At 34.2% G+C, this 24,735-nt stretch overlaps 3 protein-coding genes across 4 annotated transcripts; all 3 read left to right on the forward strand.

The window, feature by feature from the left end:
- Positions 1-2,299: 2,299 nt before the first annotated feature.
- Positions 2,300-6,656, forward strand: LOC116146247 (triosephosphate isomerase, cytosolic). Its single transcript, XM_031431653.1, has 9 exons — positions 2,300-2,448; positions 2,636-2,711; positions 3,018-3,141; positions 4,269-4,353; positions 4,466-4,598; positions 4,889-4,983; positions 5,340-5,418; positions 6,070-6,152; positions 6,256-6,656. The coding sequence occupies exons 1-9, from the start codon at positions 2,410-2,412 to the stop codon at positions 6,301-6,303; spliced, it is 762 nt and encodes a 253-aa protein (XP_031287513.1). The 5' UTR covers positions 2,300-2,409; the 3' UTR covers positions 6,304-6,656.
- Positions 6,657-9,897: 3,241 nt separating this feature from the next.
- On the forward strand, positions 9,898-13,878 carry LOC116146256 (triosephosphate isomerase, cytosolic-like). The gene is made up of 9 exons (XM_031431662.1): positions 9,898-10,005; positions 10,193-10,268; positions 10,576-10,699; positions 11,675-11,759; positions 11,872-12,004; positions 12,295-12,389; positions 12,746-12,824; positions 13,476-13,558; positions 13,662-13,878. The coding sequence occupies exons 1-9, from the start codon at positions 9,967-9,969 to the stop codon at positions 13,707-13,709; spliced, it is 762 nt and encodes a 253-aa protein (XP_031287522.1). The 5' UTR covers positions 9,898-9,966; the 3' UTR covers positions 13,710-13,878.
- Positions 13,879-20,327: 6,449 nt separating this feature from the next.
- LOC116146254 (probable serine/threonine-protein kinase PBL9) lies at positions 20,328-23,741 on the forward strand. Of its 2 annotated transcripts, none has more exons than XM_031431660.1 (7): positions 20,328-20,479; positions 20,684-20,817; positions 21,538-21,863; positions 22,165-22,300; positions 22,392-22,534; positions 22,670-22,793; positions 22,962-23,741. In XM_031431660.1, exons 2-7 carry the CDS (start codon positions 20,766-20,768, stop codon positions 23,426-23,428), a joined length of 1,248 nt encoding a protein of 415 aa, XP_031287520.1. In that variant the 5' UTR covers positions 20,328-20,479; positions 20,684-20,765; the 3' UTR covers positions 23,429-23,741. The 2 variants fall into 2 exon arrangements, with proteins under 2 accessions (XP_031287520.1, XP_031287521.1); XM_031431661.1 differs by having other exon boundaries at positions 20,328-20,474.
- The last annotated feature ends 994 nt before the right edge of the window (positions 23,742-24,735 follow it).

The raw sequence follows: 24,735 nt of genomic DNA on the forward strand, positions 1-24,735 counted from the left end.
ATTTTCAATTAAATTGAAATTTCTACTGCCACCGGCAGTCAATTTCCCAGTTCATAGTCTGACAAAGAAATTCAGAACTAGTACTCTCTCTCTCTCTCTCTCTCTCTCTCTCTCTCTATATATATATATATATATATATATATATGTTCTTTTGCGTGCATTGATTTTAAGTTGAATTTGTGTCATATGATAACGTAGTCAAGGTTCGCAACTCTTACTGCTATAGCACATAATGTTGTGTATTATGATATCTATCAGGGTCGGTTTAAGACCTGGAGGCTGTAAAAGGGGCTGTTTGGTTAAGGGTTATCGACCTATACTCCAATAATATCTTGTTATATTACTTATATTATCATATTTAGTTATAAAGTAATATAAGATAATAATAAGCTTCTAATATTAATAGTAATCACTGTTAGTTATATAAGTGATATTCTAAATATCATAATTTTTTTAGGTATTATGAGATTACTTAATAATCTTATTTTTATTACAATTTTATCAATATATAATTTTATCCCATATTAATAAAATTTTAGGATAATAATGTCTTTGTTATCTAAACAATTTACAAAAAAATTCATAAATAGTTTTAGCCTTATATACAAGATTTTTAAGACATTATTACCCTTGTACTTCAACCAAATTACCCAAGACCACGGCCAGATCTGGCCACCGTCAATAGTAGCGGGAACGGCTCACAACTTGGCAAATATGGCCAACCTTGTGTCGATAATATCATGGATCTGGCAAAAAACGACCAGATCTATTCTAGCTGTTAATGATCAGATCTATTCTGACAACCAGCAGTGGTGGTTGACAGCCAACAGTAGCTTGGGTGAATGAGAGTGTTTTTGTTCAAATTTAAACTTTGATTGTGGCTAGAGTATTTTAACAAATCTCAAATGTTATATTAAATGTGTTTGGTTAGATTGGAATAAATAATACCAATCTAACTAAACACATCTAATATAACACTCCCATATATATATATATATATATATATATATATATATGATGATGATGATGATATGTATGTTAGATTATAAAATATTCAAGTTAAAATTACTAAAGTTTATTATGAATTAATTACGTTTTGGGGTTTTGGTTGTCTAACAGATATGAATTGACGTCAATTTTATAAATGCCTATAGCCTGCAGCTTCCAAAATCAAGTTCAGACTATCTCATCAGTTATATTATATGTATCTAATTCAAATCTCTAGACTATATATCAGTTAGATTGGCAATAATTAATTTGATCTTATATCTTTTTGAGTTTGACATTATATACATAATATATGTTCATGGTGGTTTTTGCAGATGCAAGAGTAAGAGAAAACGGGGCTGGGAACTGTGATAACTCGTGGAAAAAGAGAAAGCCAATGATAAAATTTCCAGACTTTTATGAGTCAGTGAATTTAATCTTCTTCTCCATGGTTATGTAGTCTGTTACCATAAACAATTAAACAGTAGTAGCTGGATGATTGTTATTTGGTCTTTTCTCAGCTTCTTTTTTTTTTTTTTTAACTTTAATTTTCTGAAAATAGAATTATATATCACCCATGCTAACACAACATAACAAAAAAAGCTTGATTTTTGTTTGTGTCAACCTTTCACATCGTCTAGAAGGCAAGGGTCTTGATCCTTTATATAGCACAAAAATATCATCGCCACCCAGAAAAGTTTTTTCAAGACAAAACTGTGTAGGTTTACCAGTAGCTTAGTTTGTCTCAAAGTGGACAACCCCGCTGGAAACCATCTACCATGTGATTTGAGACGATATACACCAACAATTTTAATTTGTTGATGATATACAAACTTGAAAAATAAATATTCAAGAATACAAATTTCTGAATTATAATTGTTCGGTTTCTATGGAATGACTCCATTCATGCATATCTTTTCTTTGAGACTAACATATTTAATGTTCGTATAACATAAACACCTTCTTTGATTTAAGTTCCGTTATAATTAGTTTTTTATTTAAACAATGCAATTCGTATCAAGTTCTTAAAATATAAAACTTAGAATAGAAAACAAAAAAGAAGAAAAATAAAAAGAAAGAAATGAATTAAAAACTCTCAAAAAGAAGATCAAATGGTAGTTGTGTTTGCTTTAGGTGGAGAAGAATATGAGATGTAAATATTAATTCATGCCGTAGAAGATGGGACTTGTTAGGAGATGGGTTTTAGATCGGACTTGTTTAAGCCCATTCAAATTGTTTTAGTTATGAAATTTGAGCTGGAGCCCATTTTAGAAACTCGTCGTCTGCCAGCCCAATCCATCAGAAAAAGCACATCCGATTCTTGTTAATTACGATTTTCTCAGTTCAGTTACTCTCTAGAAGAAAGATTGAATTGTGTCTTCATCGCCCTTTTCTCTCGATTTCATCGCCTATCAAACAAACATGGCCCGAAAGTTCTTCGTCGGCGGCAACTGGAAATGCGTAAGTCTCTTTATTTACTTCACTCAACTATTCTTCTTTAATTTTTATGAAACCTTGTTACTTTCAAATCTTTATCGATCGGTTTCATGAGATCCAATCAGTGATTTAGTGTTTCGGATTCCATTACTAGTATGTAATTGTCTTTGCAAAAGTAAAGTGATGACTGTGTTTGATAATTTGGTATCAGAATGGGACAACTGATGAAGTGAAGAAGATCGTTACGACCTTGAATGAAGCTGAAGTTCCTTCAGAGGATGTTGTTGGTAGGTTTTAATTAGCTGTCTTGTCTAGTTCCTTTAATCTAAGTAAATCGCTTTTAATGATTTGGATCATAAGGCAGTTTTTATCTAGCTAACCAAAATACTAAGAGTTTCTTACTTTCTGAAACTAGTACTGTTTTAGCCTAAGCATATTAAGAAGCAAAAACCAAAACTTTATAAAATTTACTCTGGCTAAAGAAATCAAATGCTTAATGTGGGTGGTTTCTTTTAATGCGATATTTATAGAAGGATTTTTTTATTTTTTTTTAATTGTGTTGTGGAGTTTGATTTTATTCTTTTGGGTTGCAGAGGTTGTTGTAAGCCCTCCATTTGTGTTTCTCCCTCTGGTCAAAAGTTTATTGAGATCTGATTTCCATGTTGCTGCACAAAACTGCTGGGTCCGCAAAGGCGGTGCTTTCACTGGTGAAATTAGGTTTGTTTTCATGTTATTTACTAAACCTGATATGAATTGGCATTATGTAATTACGTCTAGGATTTTGTTTATCATGCTGCATATGTAAAAGACATGGGTGACGCCCTGGTTTAACTTACAATTCAAATTTCATGAATGATTCTTTCTTCAATGCATTTTATTTTGTTTTATTTTTTTCATTTTGGATAGAATCTTCATGACTACTTGTTTTTATGAAAATAAATAAATAAAACAGATCTTGCTGTTTTGACTAACTTTTCAAAATGAGCTATTCCTTTTGGATTTCAATTTGGGCTTTAATCTATCTGATAGGAACTCACCCCAACAGCTCGAACAATTGGGCTGTAGGCCATAGGTCTTTCATGGGCTTGGGTAAAACTTTCTTTGGAAAAACGGCTTGCTAAGGAAGGGTGCCCAAGCCCTTATAACCCATATGCCCACCTTTTTTCCTTCCAATGTGGGATCCTAACATTCCACCACGCTTCCGCAACCGACGTCCACGTCAGTCTCTTTACCCCTTGGGTGACTACGTGGATCCCCTTTCCCTCAGGCCTCCATGCCCTTTCTCGAGGTAGCAGCCTGGACCCAAGGTTAGCCTGCCACTGGTCTGCCTATCAACGTCACGTGGGCGCAAGATCATGCTCTGATACCAATTGATAGGAACTCACCCTAACAACTCAAACAATTGGGTTGGGCCATGGGTTTTTCATGGGCTTGGGTATAACTCTCCTTGGGAAATTAGCTTGCCAAGAGAGGGTGTCCAAGCCTTTATAACCCACATACCCACCCCTTTCCCTTCCAATGTGGGATCCTGACACTATCTAAGATGGTTGCCAACTTCGTGATCTATATATGTAGTACTCAATATTGAGAATCGCATACTAGAGGTTCTCTGATCGTTTTAGTTATCTTTATAAATTGAACATATCTCCTCATTTAACGAGAAACTCATTTTGATCTAATTTGTTACAGGAAATTAAGTTACTTGCCATCTGCTTTCCTTGCTTTACATTGAATTCTGATGTTTTTATGAAATTGGTCATTGGACTAATGCAATATGCACTTTGAACTTGAACTTATATTGGTGATAACATGAAGTTTTTTTTTCTTTACTCTTATTTGCACAGTGCTGAGATGCTTGTAAATTTGGGTATTCCTTGGGTCATTCTTGGCCACTCTGAAAGAAGAGCTCTTTTAAATGAGTCAAATGACGTAAGTTTTGTTGCATTTGTATTTTCTTTTTTCTATTTATTATATGCTATTAAATATAGCATATCTGTCAGTTACAACATTTTCAAGCCATAATCCCAACTTATCTATGCAGTTTGTCGGAGATAAGGTTGCTTATGCACTTTCCCTAGGCTTGAAAGTGATTGCTTGTATTGGAGAGACTCTAGAGCAGCGAGAATCAGGATCTACAATGGCTGTTGTTGCTGCACAAACAAAAGCTATTGCAGGTACTTCCAGTTGGAAAACAGAATTCTCACTTCTTTAGATTTTACTGTAGTTCTGTAGTTGTGTTGGTTTAAGGGATGCTTACTTATTGACGATAATTACTTAATATAACTTACTAGAATTATCCTGGTTCAAAAATTTTCCAATTGACTGAGAAAATGGAAGGTCATATCAGCGAGCAGAAAAGATTCTAGAACCACAACATTGGCATTTACATTGTCTTTATTTTATTTTACTTGTTTTTGTTCGTTTATCTGCTCTTTGTGAATTATTAATTTTATTCTTGTTGCAGACAAAGTATCAAATTGGGACAATGTGGTGTTAGCTTATGAGCCAGTTTGGGCTATTGGAACAGGCAAGGTTGCAACCCCAGCTCAGGCTCAGGAAGTAAGTTGAATTTAAGTCACATTTCCAATTTGATGTTTCAGTGGCATGGATTGTTGCACTTTTAGGCATGTTTTAATTTAGCTACTGTTTTTTAATTCTGAAGTGGCACATACACAAAAAAACCATGTTTACTACCCTGTCTTTAAACTTAGATTTCAAGTTGATACCTTGGTTCACATATTAAAGTCACACAGTAGTCATTTTTTCAGTTTATCTCAGTCATATGGTTGCCTTGTCTGTTATGTCTATAATTCTCTTAAATCTGGTTGCTTTTTCTTTCTGCTTCTAAGGTTAGTTGTGCCTCACATGCTTCAACTCATTTATATTTCTCACAATGTATTTTAAACATTTGCCAGGTCCATTGTGAGTTGAGGAAATGGCTGAAAGAGAATGTTGGTGCTGAAATTGCTGCATCAACTAGAATTATCTATGGAGGTATCTGTCCCCCTTTGCCATTATTATTTAAATTGACCACTGTTTAAAATAAGTTTTCTTCTCTATAGAATTATAAACTATACTGATAAATGAGGAAACAAACATGGCCCCCTCTAAAGCTTATGATGATCACTTCAAGATTGTTCATTCCATTCTAATTTTGGATATGCTGATCTTCCATAAACCTTTGCACTTTTTGTTCTTTATACCTTGGTCTGGAAATTCAAAGTAATAACACTGCCTTGTGGTAAAACATACAATAGTTTTATTTTAAAATTTAGAATTACTGTTTAACAGGTGTGGTGGGCTTACACACCAGTGCACCACCATGGACATGCTTTGAGACCAAAGAAATAAGTGTGTCAAATTTGTTCTGTAACATGTTTCAAATTAATGGAAGTAGATGTTATATAAATAAACTACACGCAACAAATACTATTGAAATGAAACCAAAAACAGAATTCTATTCTATGGAAACAAAAATCTACACAGCTTAAATAGAGGTCCAACAAAGCAATCCTGCTGGTCTCCTGGGAGTCCATCATCTGGGAATGACAGACCCAGGTTTATATAAGACAAATTAATTCACTTTTTCACCTTTATTTCATTGGTTCATTTATTGGTCTAATCTTTTAAATATCTGCTGGATAGGTTCTGTTAATGGTGCAAACTGCAAAGAGTTGGCAGCACAACCAGATGTTGATGGATTTTTGGTTGGTGGAGCTTCACTAAAGGTACAATTATTATTTAATTTTCACTACCAATGGTTGGTTTTTGGGTTACTTGTATTTTGAATTGAGTGGCTGACTTTTTTCTTTTCTTTTTCATTTGGATTAGCCCGAGTTCATTGACATCATCAAGTCTGCCACAGTGAAGAAGAATTGAAGTTAAAGACCTTTGTATCAGGTATTGCCATGCCTGCAGTTTTTCCTCACTAAAAGCTTTCTGGAAGTACATGAGTTGTAATGTTGCAGTTGTAGTATGTTTTTATGATAAGTTGATGTTAAGCATTGAATATCAAGTATAATAAGCCAAATTCCGGAACCCTTTTTGACTTGAGATTTTGTAGACTCAAATCCGTTTGTGGATTAAATAAGTGGCTTTGATTGATATTATAATAAGTAGAAGAAAAGTGTTTTCAAAGTCCAAAATCTCCTTTTCAGGCTACTTTTAATTGTTATAGAAACAAGACAAAATATGTTCTACTGAAATTGAAGGCTGGTGTATTTGTTTTCTTCTGATGGGATTTGAATTAAGAATTTCCTCACATTCCAGCATTTAAAGGCTATTTTTCTTTTTCTTCTGTTGGGTTCCATCTGTCTTTGTGCTTCACGAGTTGACTAACATAAAACTTTGACAATGGGAGCTTCCTTTTAATATCCGTACTCTCTCCAGAAAAAATATATTCCATTGATAAAGACTGGCTCATCTACACCAAATTATGTAATTAGACTGAGGCAAGTTCACTAACCACAGCACTAATTTCATCTTTTAATAAACAAGTCAAACTCCCCTTTATTTATTTATTTTTTATGATTGGCGATATCTGGATCAGTTTATGCATATCTTAACTAATTGTTTGAGATCCTAAAAGGCTAAAATTATCAGTCGGGTAAGAGTTTTAATAACTATCCTTATTAGCAATTGAGAAATGACTCGAATTCAGTATTAAGTAATATACCTAATAATTTCTATTTGACTACCTAGGGGTTGGTTGACCTTAAGGGTCTGCTTGGGAGTTTCATGGTAACGGTTATAAGAGTAAAATTACTATAGCGATTTTGAGGGGTTTTTAGTAGCGGTTTTTAAAACATCCAACTTACGTTTGAGGGTTTATTTTTTAACGGTTCTGACAGTTTTTTTTAAATGTTAAATTTACATATATGCCTATAAAAATACCTCAACTTTCAACCCATATTTGGGAGTTTTGTTTTTTCAATTACGAGGTAAGGGTTCTTTATTTGTTTTCTACTTATTAGAATTTTACAACTTCAAATGTGATAAAGTCTCCTTATCATTCTTCGCCGTTCTTTGCAACGTTTTGAATGATTGAAAAATTGTAGCTCCACTTCTCCAAGAAAGCATTTAGAAATGATATTTTAATATAAAAAAATTTTATAAGTGCTTAAAATTATTTTATATTTAGTATAATTGAGATAGTTTTATAGCGGACAGAGTATTTGTAGAATAAAATTTTAAAACTAACCAAAAGACCCCGATTTGTGGTGTTTTATAAACCTTTAAAAAATACATTACACTGGTTTTGAATGGTTTTTTATTCCGTCAAAACCAATTCATACAAAATCTAACAAATAATGGTTTTATAATACCTCAAAACTAGTCTAATTAAAAACCTTACCGATGAAAACAAAAAAAAAAAACTCCTAAACAGACCCTAACTTTATTCGTTCTTTTCGATCCCCTCATTCATTCAATATACTTCAAGTTCCAACTTAATTTCGGAACAGATTAGATTCGTTGTGAAAATCACAGATCATAGTAATACAAACTCCAAGAGCAATTTAAAATTGGTGTTAATTTAATTTAATTGGTTTGGTAATCGCTTCTTAAACACAAATCGAGATGGAACGTGGAGACGTAAATTTTGTGGCCGTCAATTGCGTTTACTAATCGACAAAACTGCCAACCCTTCCTTTGACTAATGCCCCGCTCGCTGCATTATATTATTAGCACTAGTTATTACTTTACAATTTCAACACTTAATCCACTAATTGTTTATTTATTATTACTACTTTATTCTTTATCCCATACAACATCCTTCAACCAAGATTTTTAATTTATCAAACATACAACAATACTACATTGGCTTACATTGTCTTATTTTATTTTACTTTTTTTGTTCGTTTATCTGCTCTTTGTGAATTATTAATTTTATTCTTGTTGCAGACAAAGTATCAAATTGGGACAATGTGGTGTTAGCTTATGAGCCAGTTTGGGCTATTGGAACAGGCAAGGTTGCAACCCCACTCAGGCTCAGGAAGTAGTGTAATTTAAGTCACATTTCCAATTTGATGTTTCAGTGGCATGGAGTATTGCACTTTTAGGCATGTTTTAATTTAGCTACTGTTTTTTAATTCTGATGGGCACTACACAAAAAACCATGTTTACTACCCTGCTTTAAACTTAGATTTCAAGTTGATACCTTGGTTCACATATTAAAGTCACACAGTAGTCATTTTTTCAGTTTATCTCAGTCATATGGTTGCCTTGTCTGTTATGTCTATAATTCTCTTAATCTGGTTGCTTTTTCTTTCTGCTTCTAAGGTTAGTTGTGCCTCAAATGCGTCAACTCATTTATATTTCTCACAATGTATTTTAAACATTTGCCAGGTCCATTGTGAGTTGAGGAAATGGCTGAAAGAGAATGTTGGTGCTGAAATTGCATCACCTAGAATTATCTAGGGAGGTATCTGTCCCCCTTTGCCATTATTATTTAAATTGACCACTGTTTAAAATAGTTTTCTTCTCTATAGAATTATAACTATACTGATAAATGAGGAAACAAACATGGCCCCCTCTAAAGCTTATGATGATCACTTCATGATTGTTCATTCCATTCTAATTTTGGATATACTGATCTTCCATAAACCTTTGCACTTTTTGTTCTTTATACCTGGTCTGGAAATTCAAAGTACTAACACTGCTTTGTGGTAAAACATTCATGCTCCGTTTGGTTGCCAATTGGGAATACTACTTTTAGTATTCCCAAAAAAGTTAACAGTAAAATATCCAAAAACTTTGATTTTTGGGAATACTACTCCCAATATTATTCAACTTTTTTTAAACCTCTTAATTTGATAATTTAATTAAATACCCCTAATATTTTTTTAAAATTACAAAACACCCCAGTAATTCATATTTACCAGATTCCGGCCACCACTGCCGAAAATGGCCGGATCTGTTAGGATGGCGCACTACCGGCTGAATCTGACCGGTAGTGCGTCGATCTACCTTTTCCGTCATGCGCCAATATGGTGAACCCGGCCACCCTCCGACGGTGGTGGCCGACTGTCCGTATTTGACATTGGGTTGGGGGTGTTTTTTGTTAACTTTTAAGATTTTATATAGGGGGTGTTTTGTAAATAAACAAATATAGGGGTATTTTATTAATTTATAAATCCTACATCGTAATACCCGCCCAATTCACTTTTTTTAACTTTTTTCAGAAAACTTTTCCCAAAAACACCCAATTGTAACCAAACGAAGCCTCAATAGTTTTATTTTAAAATTAGAATTACTGTTTAACAGTTGTGGTGTGCGTACACTTAATTCATGCCGTTGAAGATGGGACTTGTCAGGAGATGGGTTTTAGATCGGACTTGTTTAAGCCCATTCAAATTGTTTTAGTTATGAAATTTGAGCTGGAGCCCATTTTAGAAACTCGTCGTCTGCCAGCCCAATCCATCAGAAAAAGCTCATCCGATTCTTATTAATGACGATTTTCTGAGTTCAGTTACTCTCTAGAAGAAAGATTGAATTGTGTCTTCATCGCCCTTTTCTCTCGATTTCATCGCCTATCAAACAAACATGGCCCGAAAGTTCTTCGTCGGCGGCAACTGGAAATGCGTAAGGCTCTCTATTTACTTCACTCAACTATTCTTCTTTAATTTTTATTAAACTTTTTTACTTTCAAATCTTTATCGATCGGTTTCATGAGATCCAATCAGTGATTTAGTGTTTCGGATTCCATTACTAGTATGGAATTGTCTTTGCAAAAGTAAAGTGACGACTGTGTTTAATAATTTGGTATCAGAATGGGACAACTGGTGAAGTGAAGAAGATCGTTACGACCTTGAATGAAGCTGAAGTTCCTTCAGAGGACGTTGTTGGTAGGTTTTAATTAGCTCTCTTGTCTAGTTCCTTTAATTTAAGTAAATCGCTTTTAATGATTTGGATCATAAGGCAGTTTTTATCTAGCTAACCAAAATACTAAGAGTTTTTTACTTTCTGAAACTAGTACTGTTTTAGCCTAAGCATATTAAGAAGCAAAAACCCAAACTTTATAAAATTTACTCAGGCTAAAGAAATCAAATGCTTAATGTGGGTGGTTTCTTTTAATGCGATATTTATAGAAGGATTTTTTTATTTTTTTTTAAATTGTGTTGTGGAGTTTGATTTTATTCTTTTGGGTTGCAGAGGTTGTTGTAAGCCCTCCATTTGTGTTTCTCCCTCTGGTCAAAAGTTTATTGAGATCTGATTTCCATGTTGCTGCACAAAACTGCTGGGTCCGCAAAGGCGGTGCTTTCACTGGTGAAATTAGGTTTGTTTTCATGTTATTTACTAAACCTGATATGAATTGGCAGTATGTAATTACGTCTAGCATTTTGTTTATCATGCTGCATAGGTAAAAGACATGGGTGAGGCCCTGGTTTAACTTAAAATTCAAATTTCATGAATGATTCTTACTTCAATGCATTTTATTTTGTTTTATTTTTTTCATTTTGGATAGAATCTTCATGACTACTTGTTTTTATGAAAATAAATAAATAAAACAGATCTTGCTGTTTTGACTAACTTTTCAAAATGAGCCCACATGCCCACCTCTTTCCCTTCCAATGTGGGATCCTAACATTCCACCACGCTTTCGCAACCGACGTCCATGTCGGCCTCTTTAACCCTTGGATGACTACGTGGATCCCCTTTCCCTTAGGCCTCCATGCCCTTTCTCGAGGTAGCATCCTAGGCCCAAGGTTAGCCTGCCATGGGTTAGCTTACCACATAGGCGATTTCACGTGGGCGCATGATCGTGCTCTGATACTAATTGATAGGAACTCACCCCAACAACTCAAACAATTAGGCTGGGCCATGGGTCTTTCATGAGCTTGAATAGAACTCTCCTTGGAAAATCGGCTTGCCAAGAGAGGGTGTCCAAGCCTTTATAACCCACATGCCCACCCCTTTCCCTTCCAATGTGGAATCCTAACACTATCTATGATGGTTGCCAACTTTGGTGATCTATATATGTAGTACTCAAGATTGAGAATCGCATACTAGAGGTTCTGTGATCGTTTTAGTTATCTTTATAAATTGAACAGATCTCCTCAATTAACGAGAAACTCATTTTGATCTAATTGTTACAGGAAATTAATTTACTTGCCATCTGCTTTCCTTGCTTCACATTGAATTCTGATGTTTTTATGAAATTGGTGATTGGACTAATGCAATATGCACTTTGAACTTGAACTTATATTGGTGATAACATGAAGTTTTTTTTTCTTTACTCTTATTTGCACAGTGCTGAGATGCTTGTAAATTTGGGTATTCCTTGGGTCATTCTTGGCCACTCTGAAAGAAGAGCTATTTTAAATGAGTCAAATGATGTAAGTTTTGTTGCATTTGTATTTTCTTTTTTCTATTTATTATATGCTATTAAATATAGCATATCTGTCAGTTACAACATTTTCAAGCCATAATCCCAACTTATCTATGCAGTTTGTCGGAGATAAGGTTGCTTATGCACTTTCCCTAGGCTTGAAAGTGATTGCTTGTATTGGAGAGACTCTAGAGCAGCGAGAATCAGGATCTACAATGGCTGTTGTTGCTGCACAAACAAAAGCTATTGCAGGTACTTCCAGTTGGAAAACAGAATTCTCACTTCTTTAGATTTTACTGTAGTTCTGTAGTTGTGTTGGTTTAAGGGATGCTTACTTATTGACGATAATTACTTAATATAACTTACTAGAATTATCCTGGTTCAAAAATTTTCCAATTGACTGAGAAAATGGAAGGTCATATCAGCGAGCAGAAAAGATTCTAGAACCACAACATTGGCATTTACATTGTCTTTATTTTATTTTACTTGTTTTTGTTCGTTTATCTGCTCTTTGTGAATTATTAATTTTATTCTTGTTGCAGACAAAGTATCAAATTGGGACAATGTGGTGTTAGCTTATGAGCCAGTTTGGGCTATTGGAACAGGCAAGGTTGCAACCCCAGCTCAGGCTCAGGAAGTAAGTTGAATTTAAGTCACATTTCCAATTTGATGTTTCAGTGGCATGGATTGTTGCACTTTTAGGCATGTTTTAATTTAGCTACTGTTTTTTAATTCTGAAGTGGCACATACACAAAAAAACCATGTTTACTACCCTGTCTTTAAACTTAGATTTCAAGTTGATACCTTGGTTCACATATTAAAGTCACACAGTAGTCATTTTTTCAGTTTATCTCAGTCATATGGTTGCCTTGTCTGTTATGTCTATAATTCTCTTAAATCTGGTTGCTTTTTCTTTCTGCTTCTAAGGTTAGTTGTGCCTCACATGCTTCAACTCATTTATATTTCTCACAATGTATTTTAAACATTTGCCAGGTCCATTGTGAGTTGAGGAAATGGCTGAAAGAGAATGTTGGTGCTGAAATTGCTGCATCAACTAGAATTATCTATGGAGGTATCTGTCCCCCTTTGCCATTATTATTTAAATTGACCACTGTTTAAAATAAGTTTTCTTCTCTATAGAATTATAAACTATACTGATAAATGAGGAAACAAACATGGCCCCCTCTAAAGCTTATGATGATCACTTCAAGATTGTTCATTCCATTCTAATTTTGGATATGCTGATCTTCCATAAACCTTTGCACTTTTTGTTCTTTATACCTTGGTCTGGAAATTCAAAGTAATAACACTGCCTTGTGGTAAAACATACAATAGTTTTATTTTAAAATTTAGAATTACTGTTTAACAGGTGTGGTGGGCTTACACACCAGTGCACCACCATGGACATGCTTTGAGACCAAAGAAATAAGTGTGTCAAATTTGTTCTGTAACATGTTTCAAATTAATGGAAGTAGATGTTATATAAATAAACTACACGCAACAAATACTATTGAAATGAAACCAAAAACAGAATTCTATTCTATGGAAACAAAAATCTACACAGCTTAAATAGAGGTCCAACAAAGCAATCCTGCTGGTCTCCTGGGAGTCCATCATCTGGGAATGACAGACCCAGGTTTATATAAGACAAATTAATTCACTTTTTCACCTTTATTTCATTGGTTCATTTATTGGTCTAATCTTTTAAATATCTGCTGGATAGGTTCTGTTAATGGTGCAAACTGCAAAGAGTTGGCAGCACAACCAGATGTTGATGGATTTTTGGTTGGTGGAGCTTCACTAAAGGTACAATTATTATTTAATTTTCACTACCAATGGTTGGTTTTTGGGTTACTTGTATTTTGAATTGAGTGGCTGACTTTTTTCTTTTCTTTTTCATTTGGATTAGCCCGAGTTCATTGACATCATCAAGTCTGCCACAGTGAAGAAGAATTGAAGTTAAAGACCTTTGTATCAGGTATTGCCATGCCTGCAGTTTTTCCTCACTAAAAGCTTTCTGGAAGTACATGAGTTGTAATGTTGCAGTTGTAGTATGTTTTTATGATAAGTTGATGTTAAGCATTGAATATCAAGTATAATAAGCCAAATTCCGGAACCCTTTTTGATTTGAGATTTTGTAGACTCAAATCCGTTTGTGTATTAAATAAGTGGCTTTGATTGATATTATAATAAGTAGAAGAAAAGTGTTTTCAAAGTCCAAAATCTCCTTTTCAGGCTACTTTTAATTATTATAGAAACAAGACAAAATATGTTCTACTGAAATTGAAGGCTGGTGTATTTGTTTTCTTCTGATGGGATTTGAATTAAGAATTTCCTCACATTCCAGCATTTAGAGGCTATTTTTCTTTTTCTTCTGTTGGGTTCCATCTGTATTTGTGCTTCACTAGTTGACTAACATAAAACTTTCACAATCGGAGCTTCCTTTTAAATTTTAATATCTGTACTCTCTCCAGAAAAAATATATTCCATTGATAAAGACTGGCTCATCTACACCAAATTATGTAATTAGACTGAGGCAAGTTCACTAACCACAGCACTAATTTCATCTTTTAATAAACAAGTCAAACTTCCCTTTATTTATTTATTTTTTATGATTGAGGATGTCTGGATTAGTTTATGCATATCTTAACTAATTTTTTGAAATCCTAAAAGGCTAAAATTATCAGTCGGGTAAGAGTTTTAATAGCTATCTTTATTAGCAATTGATAAATTACTCGAATTCAGTATTACGTAATATACCTAATAATTTCTATCTATCAATTTGACCACTTAAGGGTTGGTTGACCTTAAGGGTCTGCTTGGGAGTTTTATGATAGCGATTATAAGAGTAAAACCACTATAGCGATTTTGAGGGGTTTTTAGTAAAGGTTTTTAAAACACCCAACCTGTGCTTGAGAGTTTATTTTCTAACGGTTCTGACAGTTTTTTTAAATGTTAAATTTACATATATGCTCATAAAAATACCCCAACTTCAATCCGTACTTGAGAGTTTTGATTTTTCAATTACGAGGTAAGAGTTCTTTATTTGTTTTCTACTTATTAGAATTTTATAACTTCAAATGTGATAAAATGTGATAAAATCTCCTTATCATTCTTCGCCGTTCTTTGCAACATCTTGAATGATTGAAAAATTGTAGCTTCACTTCTCCAAGAAAGCATTTAGAAATGAGATTTTAATATAAAAATTTTTGATGAGTGCTTAAAATTATTTTATATTTAATATGGTTGGAGACGCGCAAAATATATTTAATTTTTTTTTTTTAATATAATTGAGATAGTTTTATAGTAGTGGAATAAAATTTTTAAACCAAGCAAAAGACCTCGATTTGTGGTGTTTTATAAATATCTAAAAAATACACTACACTAGTTTTGAACGGTTTTTGAGCCCGTCAAAACCAATGCATAAAAAATTTAACAAATAATGGTTTTATAATACCTTAAAATTAGTCTAATTAAAAACCTTTTAAAATCGGTGAAAAAAAAAACTTCTAAGTAGACCCTAACTTTATTAATTCTTTTCGATCCCCTCATTCATTCTATATACTTCAAGTTCCAACTTAATTTCGGAACAGATTAGATTCGTTGTGAAAATCACAGATCATAATAATACAAACTCCAAGAGCAATTTAAAATTGGTGTTAATTTAATTTAATTTAATCGGTTTGGTAATCGCTTCTTAAACACAAATCGAGATGGAACGTGGAGACGTAAATTTTGTGGCCGTCAATTGCGTTTACTAATCGACAAAACTGCCACCCCTTCCTTTGACTAATGCCCCGCTCCCTGCATTATATTATTAACACTAGTTATTACTTTACAATTTCAACACTTAATCCACTAATTGTTTATTTATTATTACTACTTTATTCTTTATCCCATACAACATCCTTCAACCAAGATTTTTAATTTATCAAACATACAACTTTATAATAATAATAATAATAATAATAATACCAAAATTCTATTATTATCATCTTCATCTATTTTTATATGGGATAATTCATATTTGTTTTATATTTTATGTCAAAATATTGAACATTTTTTTGGGATTAAATTGAAAAGTAGCACGTTTAATTTTTTCTCTCACTTTAGGGATGAAAATACCCCTACGTAAAAATAAACCCTAACCTCTTCCTCCATCTTTTTAACTCTATTCACTTGTTCTCAGATTTAAGGTGTGTAATTTGTTTGTTCTCTGTTCGCTTTTTTATCAAAGGGTAAAGTTGGTCGAATCTGGCTGATATGTGGGTTTTGACCAAAACTCGTCTTTAACCTCTAATCATTTTTTTGTTCAAATCCTCTGAAGTTGATTGATACCTATATCATTTAAAAATAACTTATATGCAACATACTCAAAATTTTATATTTTAAACACAAAAACTTACCTCTTTGCTCTTCTGAACCGTTTAATAAGTCAATACATCAAAAAATCTATTAAAGATAGTATTTTTCATCATCACAAAATCAAGTCTTCATGATCTTAAAATAAAACCATGTATTTTGATTTAATGATTAGGGATTTGTTATTAAGGGTAATTTCGAATATGGATATTATGAATAATAATAATAATTATTATTATTAATATAGTATATTTTATTCAAGTACTTAAGTACGACGTCGTCTTCCCACTTCTTGCCCTTGTGGGGAGATTACAAACACCAACTTTCTCGGTCAACACACATAACGAAAAACAATCTACGGCTTACTTACTGGCTAATAATATTAACTTAAGCCGGCTCTTTATATTAGCTGAAGTCGAGCCAAGCGAAATATGGGCTTTGATATTTATTTTTGTGAGAGAATGCTAGAAGGGCACATGGTAGCATGCATGTCCGAACTATCATCCTTAGGTGGAGCCCACGTGTGAGAGCTCTACGGTCTCTAAGTCAACAAATATTTGTTGGATTTGTGGTTGTGGAACTTTAAACAAGACATCAAGTTGATGATGATGATGGTGACTGACGGTTGTGATTTCATCTCGTGTAGGTGATATATTGTGGGTGAAAAAGTATCATTCCTTTTTGACGAAGTAGTTACGTAAGCCATTGCACGGATTCTACGTCCAACGAAATAAGGGGAGATGTTTGGTAAGAAAGATACAACTAATTTTTTAAAATTATGGATAATCAAAATATACATAATAATTGCATGAAATTATTGAACAAAAAAGTTATAATATATAGTATAATTAGTACTTGTTGTGGGTGATTTTTTTACCAAACTAAAATAAATGCGAGGATATAGCTCGACCCAGAATGAGTCCGACAACGACGATTGATTGACCCAGCGTAAGCTCGTTGAACTATAGCTTGACCTAACATAAGCTAGTCGCAAACAATGCGAACAATCATTCAATCAATCCCCAGATTACTTCAGATCTCAAGTATTGTGAGAATAATCAGATCAATAATGATCACTGTGTAATCACAATGCTAAATCGCGAGAATATCAGAATTACGATTCAAATCAATTATAATCCTTTTAATTTCGCTATTTCTTTTATACAAATCTTGTATATAAACTAATGTTTTAAAACCCGGCCCGGCCCGGCCGGTTGAACCGGGACCTAGAAGCTTCAATGGGCCGGGTTTAATTTTTTCCTATTCATCCAATACCCTAGGATTTCCGGTGACGATCAGCAAACAATTAACTGTCGGGATGTTGGGGCTTTTGAAGAGCAATTTCTAGTGAATGTAATGGTGGTGAAAGAGTTGATTTCCGGTGAGTAAATTGATCAAAAATCGAACAAAATTGGCAGCGGCAACGATGAGATTTTTTCGGCGATTGACAAGGCTAACGGCGGTGGGGTGAGGTGGGTTTTGGTCGAAAGGAAAAGGGGAGTAATTCTGGGGTGATGGGGAGGGTTGTTGTTGCCGGAATCGATGGGATCTGGCCTGGAATGTCGACGTCGACGTTGGTGAGATCTGGCCGAAATCGAACCTATTTCGGCTAGATCTTGGGTATATTTTGATGGAAATGGACTCAATGGACGATTGGGGTTGCATCTGGGGTGTCGCCGCCTTTAATAAGTCGCCGGTTGATTTATAGTTGGGTTGTGTTTGATAAATTTCAAACCTATAGGGACTTCACTATGATTTTTAGAGGTATATTTGCTTAATTTTAAAAGTTTTTGTCAACCGGTCAACCCGGGACCCGAAAGCTTTGCCGGGTTTCACCCCGGGTTGGGTTTTAAAACATTGATATAAACCCCCTTAAACGATGATGAGGGGTTACAAATTTTTTATTGAAACTACATTGTAAGCTCTCACAGCAAATACAGACATAGTGAACGTATGCTATTAATCTTGCCGAACCACTTTAAAAATTATTTTTTGTCTTTACTTTACTGCACTCATAAACATTCATTGCTGATTATAATTAATCACGCACAAGCCGATTTCGATCCCGATAAGGTCGATCGGATTTCACTGGTTGGTGCAAAATTCTATATCAACATTACTTAAATAATTTTTTAAAGATTGACCTATATATATTATAATTAGTAGTAAGATATAAATAGAGCATTTAACCATAAATGAAGTTCTATTAGTGGTAATTAAACAGGTAGGTCTTAGTTTAATTCTAAATAAATGTGAAGGCATTTTGTTCATGTGATTTCTTGTCAAGTGGAATGCTCAAAAAAGCAAAAGCTGCAAGCAGGGTAACGGGAATTGAGCTACTACTCGTGATGTAATTTAATAGATTCTACTTCAGATATTTCAAGTTTTATGAGCATGGAGATTTTATCATATAAAATACAAAAATCACGTGATTTCAAACGTGGTCTGGGATTTTTCAGATAAAGCTTCTTGATATGAGCTGTATTTAAAGATGGGAGAACCACATTTTCCCACCCAAGGTTTCGCGGAACTACAGTTTTTCACCCGTCATTTTTTAAAATGACACTTTCCCACCCTTTGTCAAGTTCTATTAATATTTAATTGAAAAGACAAAAATACCCTTAAATAGTTTATTTTCTTTATAAGTTTATTATAAATTAAAATTTAGTTAAATCAAAGTCTTTACCCGATTATTTATTAGTTCAACTATAAATATATCTTTTTTCATTTGTATATTTAATTAATTAAGAATATTGATTTCTATGTTAATTAGTAAAAATAAAAAACATTATAAATTTAGTAGATTATTGAAGAATAATGATAAGATATTGATGATATTATAAATAAATATTAAGGCCATTTAATTTTAATATTACTCTTAACTTTGTAGGTGTGATTAACTATTTTTTATTTTTTGACTTTTTGGCTAATTAAAAAATTATAAAAAATTTATAAAATCAAATGTTTAAGGGTATTTTTATTTTTTCAGTAAAATACATAACAGAATCTAACGAAGGATGGGAAAGTGCTGTTTTGTCAAACCTTGAATGGGAAAATGTCATTCTCCCTATTAAGATTGAGATGAAATTGATATATACAGTACTAATTTGTGGTGTTGGAAAACACTTTCGATAGTGATTTCATAGTGCTGAAAACACTTTCCATGTTTCATCAAAAGTGTTTTGTAACAATCAAATGGATTGATAATGTTCTTCGTTTTTCATTGATCACATGATTCTTACGTCAAATACAAACTGGGTAAATTTTTTACCAAACTTTTCTGCCCATGATATCTGGAGCTGAAAATGTTACCATCAACCTTGCAACTTTCATGTGTTTACCTCTTTTTTCTTGGCTTAAAAAAATGGAACTTTCAGTTTGAGCACACAAATCAAACAATATATATGTCATATTCATAATCATTTTTTGTCACATTAAAATAAAGACAGTTCCCGAAGTTTCTAGGTTAGTGATGACCGATGATGGAATATTTATGTTTATCCTGTAAACTAGGTAAGAGGGGCCATGCAATTGCAAACCACACCCACAGCCTTGAAAAACAAATTTCAATATAATATTGTTAGATTCTAATAAGGATATCAAAATAAAGTTCAATATAATAAATTTCCAACTTGTGAATTGTGGGGACGTAAACACACCCACAGCTGTGTTTGTGTCTTCATTAATAATATGCATGCTTCTTCTTCCAACAGTTGTTGGAAAAAATCAACTTTGGAAAAGCATGATCAACTAGAAAACAATTTTAAGTAGACTGAAAACCAAAAAACAAAAGTGTTTTGATTTCAGAAGAAAGGTTCGGATATGAATGGTAAGCCAGCTCCAAAAAAAGCCAAGCCAACTTGATTACTTGATGTTGAAGCATCGAAAGTTGGATAATCTAGAATCCAACGGTTGAGAATGGATAACAACTTTGCGCAGGCTTATCTTCTCTGACTTGACTCTGTACAGTGCAGAGAAAGAGAAAGAGAAACTATGTACAGTTCATATAAAACGTGAAGATTGAAAGCGGGACCAGCCCGCCATTAATACAATTCTCCCCATCTTCCTTTGTAACTTTCAAATAAATTTTAAAAGAAAAAATTAAAAAACTTCTCTCTCTATTTGGGTTGTGATTTGTGGCTTGGCTTTTTTTGCTACTTATAATCAAAACCCAAGCTTGAGTTGTGGCTTCTAATTCATCTTGAGGCAGGTCAACTCTCTCTCTTTCTTATCTCTCTACCCAAAGCTGAAAGCTTCTCTTCTTTCAGCTTTTCTACAACCAGACAAACACTAAAACAAAACCACTTCTTTTATCAGTCTCTTCACTGTCTACTTGATTCAAAGAAGAAAACTAAAAAGGGTGAGGTGGGTTCTGGATTTCTTTATTTTATTTTTATTTTTCAAATTTCTAGTTGTAACAGAAACTTTAAAGTTGGAGTCAAAAAGAACTTGATTCAGGCGGTTTGTTATTATAAGAAAATACCTTACTTTAGTTGCATGAAGAGAGAAAGTAAAAGGCTGTTGATTTCACACTTAGATCTGCTTTGTTTTCTCTGTTGATATATACAGCTCATTTCAAGCTTCAATTTTGTGATCTACTGGAAGAAATTTAAAGACCAGGCTGTTTGCTGGTTTTCATTGATTTGATTTCATGGGGATTTGCTTGAGTGCTCAAATTAAAGCCGAGAGTCCATGCAATACAGGTACTTCAATTTTATAGCTTTTTTTTTTTTTTTTTTTTGGTTGGTGGATACTGGTTTTTTGTTTAAGGCACTTGATCGTGAGATATAATATGGAAAGTTTGGACTCTGATTTTAATCGTTTTAGCTTGTTCGATTGATAGTTATATCATCTGTTTGTTAATTGTTGTATTCTTCTCGCTGGATAGGTGAAGTTTGTTGAGAACATTAGGCTCATTTGTAGCCTGAATTAGAGTTTAATAAAATTGGACGAGCGTGGGCGTGATCCTGACGGTTTTTTTTTTTTTTTTTTTTTTATTTCGCCATGCTCTATTGGGTCGCTGCTATGTTGTACTAAATGGGAAGAAACTTGAAATCTTTTTGGCCACGAAATAACCAGTTTAAGTTTTTTTTTTCTTAATCATCTGAGCGTGTTTAGTTTCAGTTTATTGTTTTATTAGAACTAATTGGCAAACGTATGAAACTTCACTGGGTTACCTTTAAAGCTATGAATGCTGAGTTCTTTGGATCGATATTCAGCCTTAGTTTGCATCTGGATGTTATATTACTCCAGAATTTCTGAACTTATTGGTTGATGTTACCGTGTTGTGTTGGTTCATATGTCTCTGGGATGTGCAAATCTTTGCATGAAACGTAAACGTGAAGGATTGGATTTGAGGAGTTTGATCTGTAGTAAATTGGTGATAATGTGTTTAAATAGGGATTATATATTTGCATGTGCAGGGCTGAGTTCAAAGTATGTTAGCACAGATGGGAATGATGTGAGCAGTTCGAGTAGTAAGGTCTCGTCATATTCGGTTCCTCTGACTCCTCGGAGTGAAGGTGACATCTTGCAGTCCCCCAACTTAAAGAGTTTCAGTTTTGGGGATCTCAAGATGTCCACCAGGAACTTCCGTCCGGACAGTGTGTTAGGAGAAGGTGGTTTTGGTTCGGTTTTTAAAGGGTGGATTGATGAGCATTCATTTGCTGCTACCAAACCTGGGACTGGTATGGTTATTGCTGTGAAAAGGCTTAACCAAGAAGGTTTCCAAGGTCACAAGGAGTGGCTGGTGAGTTCATTCTCTACTTCTTTGTGAGACTCTTGAAATATACAGAACTGAATGGGTGTCATACTTTCTGTACTTTTGAATGGAGAACTTTTCAAGTCTGGCTAGAGGCCAGTATATCAGTGTTTTTCGAATGTCTGCAAATTGATTCTAGGACTGAACTTGCTTACTTCAGATGTCTTTCAGGCAAACTTGACATGTATTTTTTACTACTTTGGCCTTTGTCCACTTCATCAAGTTTTAACGATTTTTGCTGTCTTGGGTGCACAGATTCACTTGTCTTCTTGTTTCTCTGATCCTATAGGCGGAAGTAAACTATCTGGGACAGCTTTATCACCCACATCTTGTGAAATTGATTGGATATTGCTTGGAGGATGAACACAGACTTTTGGTGTACGAGTTCATGCCTCGAGGCAGCTTGGAGAATCATTTGTTTAGGAGTGAGTTTTCTGTTGTTGCTTTGCACCATTGAAGCATAATGCTTTCTATTAATATTTGTGATTTGACTGATTTAGATTGTTGTTGTACCAGGGGGTTCTTATTTTCAACCTCTTTCTTGGGACCTCCGGGTGAAGGTTGCTCTAGGTGCTGCTAAGGGGCTTGCCTTTCTTCACAGTGCTGAAACAAAAGTTATATATCGGGATTTCAAGACTTCTAACATCCTGCTTGATTCTGTATGTACTACATAACTTGGTTTAAAGCATATCTTCTCGACAGTCAATAATATTATTTAATTTCTGTGATAAATTCAGGGTCTGTTTTATACTCTCTCTTTTAATATCCCTATTTTTAATACATTGATTAAACAGAACTACAATGCAAAGCTTTCTGATTTTGGGTTGGCCAAGGATGGGCCAACAGGTGATAAGAGCCATGTCTCTACCAGAGTTATGGGAACATATGGATATGCAGCTCCAGAATACCTGGCAACAGGTATTTATTTTGTTTGTATTATTGAGTGCTTAATTGCTGCTTTTACTGGCTAGCTTCTTGCCAGCTGTTATAGACATCTAATGTCTGAAGCCTTGCTTGGTTACTTCCTATATACAAGTGTTTGTTTAACAGTCCTCTGATACTGGTACGTTTTCTCATTGATTGTAGGTCATCTAACTGCGAAGAGTGACGTCTACAGTTTTGGAGTTGTTCTGCTAGAGATCATATCTGGCCGCAGAGCAGTTGACAAGAATAGACCATCTGGGGAGCACAATCTAGTGGAATGGGCTAAACCTTACCTAGCCAATAAGCGTAAAATTTTTCGGGTCATTGATAATCGACTTGAAGGCCAGTATACAATGGACGGAGCCTTTAAGGCAGCTACCCTTACATTACGATGCATATCTACAGAAGCAAAGTTTAGGCCTAGCATGGATGATGTTGTTACCATATTGGAGCAGCTCCAGGATTCCAAGGAAACTGGAAATACTAACAGCAATCCAAGCAATAGGCCAAAGGTTCGTAGACTAAGTGCTGATGATGCTATTAAAAGAAGCAGACCAAGTGCTGATGATGCTACTAAAAGAAGCATAACTGCTTATCCTCGGCCCTCAGCATCACCTCTTTACGCTTAATCTTGGAAGCAAAGGACTTGGTGGAAGTACTTTTCCTTTCTCCAGGTTGTCGTCAACAAGCTGAAGAACTGGACACTTTTGTCTGTCCTGTGACTGTACATTCTTGTTTTGGCAAATGTTTTAAAAAATCAGATCTTCTGTTGACGTGATTTAAAGGGTTGGCATGTAACACAAGGAATTACCCAAATATTGTATGTTGTATGTCTTTTTGGCATTCAGCAAAGTGTTTGTACCACTTGAAAACGGCTTGGAAGGAAAGGAATGTAAGTGCTCTGTATGACTTATAGTTAGAAAGTTATAATAGCTTTTTCAATCTGTGGTGTATTTACATTCTATTATTTTATTTTTTAGAATGCACCTTAGCAGCAGTTAAAGCACATATCACTTCGTTGTAATACAGCTCTCTTTGTTCAATCAAATTTTGCATCTGATTTTGTTAATCCTGATAACTGACAATTAATATCCGAAGGGACAGAAGAAGATGGCCAAAAAGGCCAGAAAAGTGAATGTGAACAGAAGACTTCTAGATAGATGGTGCATACAATGTAATGCCAGTAGGTTGGAGTGGATGAAGAAATGATGGGCACACGTGGATACATGTTTACAATGGTTTTAGACTTTTAGTCCATGAAGCTTTTGAGATTTCCGCCACAAAGTTGAAACTTTTTAGCTCTTCTGTAGATGGGTCAGCAGCACCAAAGCTAAAGCTAATGGTTCATCAAAGGAGACCCCGCTTTCATAGAGGCTTGAAACTGCAACGGTGGTGTTGGACCTGTCGGTGGATCAATTATTTGATTGAATGCAAGTGCTAGCAGAGTTTGCAAAAAGCCAAAAAGTGTAACAAGTGGCCTTCTTTTCCATGTTTAAACTTTAATGTAATGGGTGACATGGGTTTCTTGAGCAGTTCACCAATTGGTATGCACAACAGCACAAGAGGATGGGTTGATTCAATTTCTTGTTTCACATAATCAAGCAATTAGATAGGAAAATTACTATCCTTTCTTTGTTATTGCAGTACAGGAAAGAAACATACTACAATGTCCTAGTGGTTTGCTGGTGTCTCATCAAATAATAAATTAATGAAGTAGAAATATTTTGGACAAGGGCTGGCCGCCATTTAGGAAATCCAAGGAGGTCAATTATTTGAAACATTTGCCAGGTTAATTCCATTTAGGGTGGCTTATAAATTCAGCAGATTGAGCAAGTTTCATAATTAATTAACTAAGCATGCTGCTAACTAATTCATAAACATGTTTTGGTTGACCCTTTCCCATAACCCAGTCTCCTAAACCTTGATTGTCCTAAAT

The sequence above is a fragment of the Pistacia vera genome, unplaced genomic scaffold (genome assembly GCF_008641045.1).
Source record: "Pistacia vera cultivar Batoury unplaced genomic scaffold, PisVer_v2 Contig475, whole genome shotgun sequence".
Classification (NCBI taxonomy): domain Eukaryota; kingdom Viridiplantae; phylum Streptophyta; class Magnoliopsida; order Sapindales; family Anacardiaceae; genus Pistacia; species Pistacia vera.

Coding starts and splice junctions, on each gene's coding strand:
- LOC116146256 (XM_031431662.1), top strand. CDS start 9,967: ATGGCCCGAAAGTTCTTCGTCGGCGGCAACTGGAAATGC. Junction 12,390..12,745: donor CCCCAGCTCAGGCTCAGGAA/GTAAGTTGAATT, acceptor AACATTTGCCAG/GTCCATTGTGAGTTGAGGAA. Junction 12,825..13,475: donor AACTAGAATTATCTATGGAG/GTATCTGTCCCC, acceptor TCTGCTGGATAG/GTTCTGTTAATGGTGCAAAC.
- LOC116146254 (XM_031431660.1), top strand. CDS start 20,766: ATGGGGATTTGCTTGAGTGCTCAAATTAAAGCCGAGAGTCCATGCAAT. Junction 22,535..22,669: donor CTAACATCCTGCTTGATTCT/GTATGTACTACA, acceptor TTGATTAAACAG/AACTACAATGCAAAGCTTTC. Junction 22,794..22,961: donor TCCAGAATACCTGGCAACAG/GTATTTATTTTG, acceptor CATTGATTGTAG/GTCATCTAACTGCGAAGAGT.
- LOC116146247 (XM_031431653.1), top strand. CDS start 2,410: ATGGCCCGAAAGTTCTTCGTCGGCGGCAACTGGAAATGC. Junction 4,354..4,465: donor TTTTAAATGAGTCAAATGAC/GTAAGTTTTGTT, acceptor TTATCTATGCAG/TTTGTCGGAGATAAGGTTGC. Junction 4,984..5,339: donor CCCCAGCTCAGGCTCAGGAA/GTAAGTTGAATT, acceptor AACATTTGCCAG/GTCCATTGTGAGTTGAGGAA.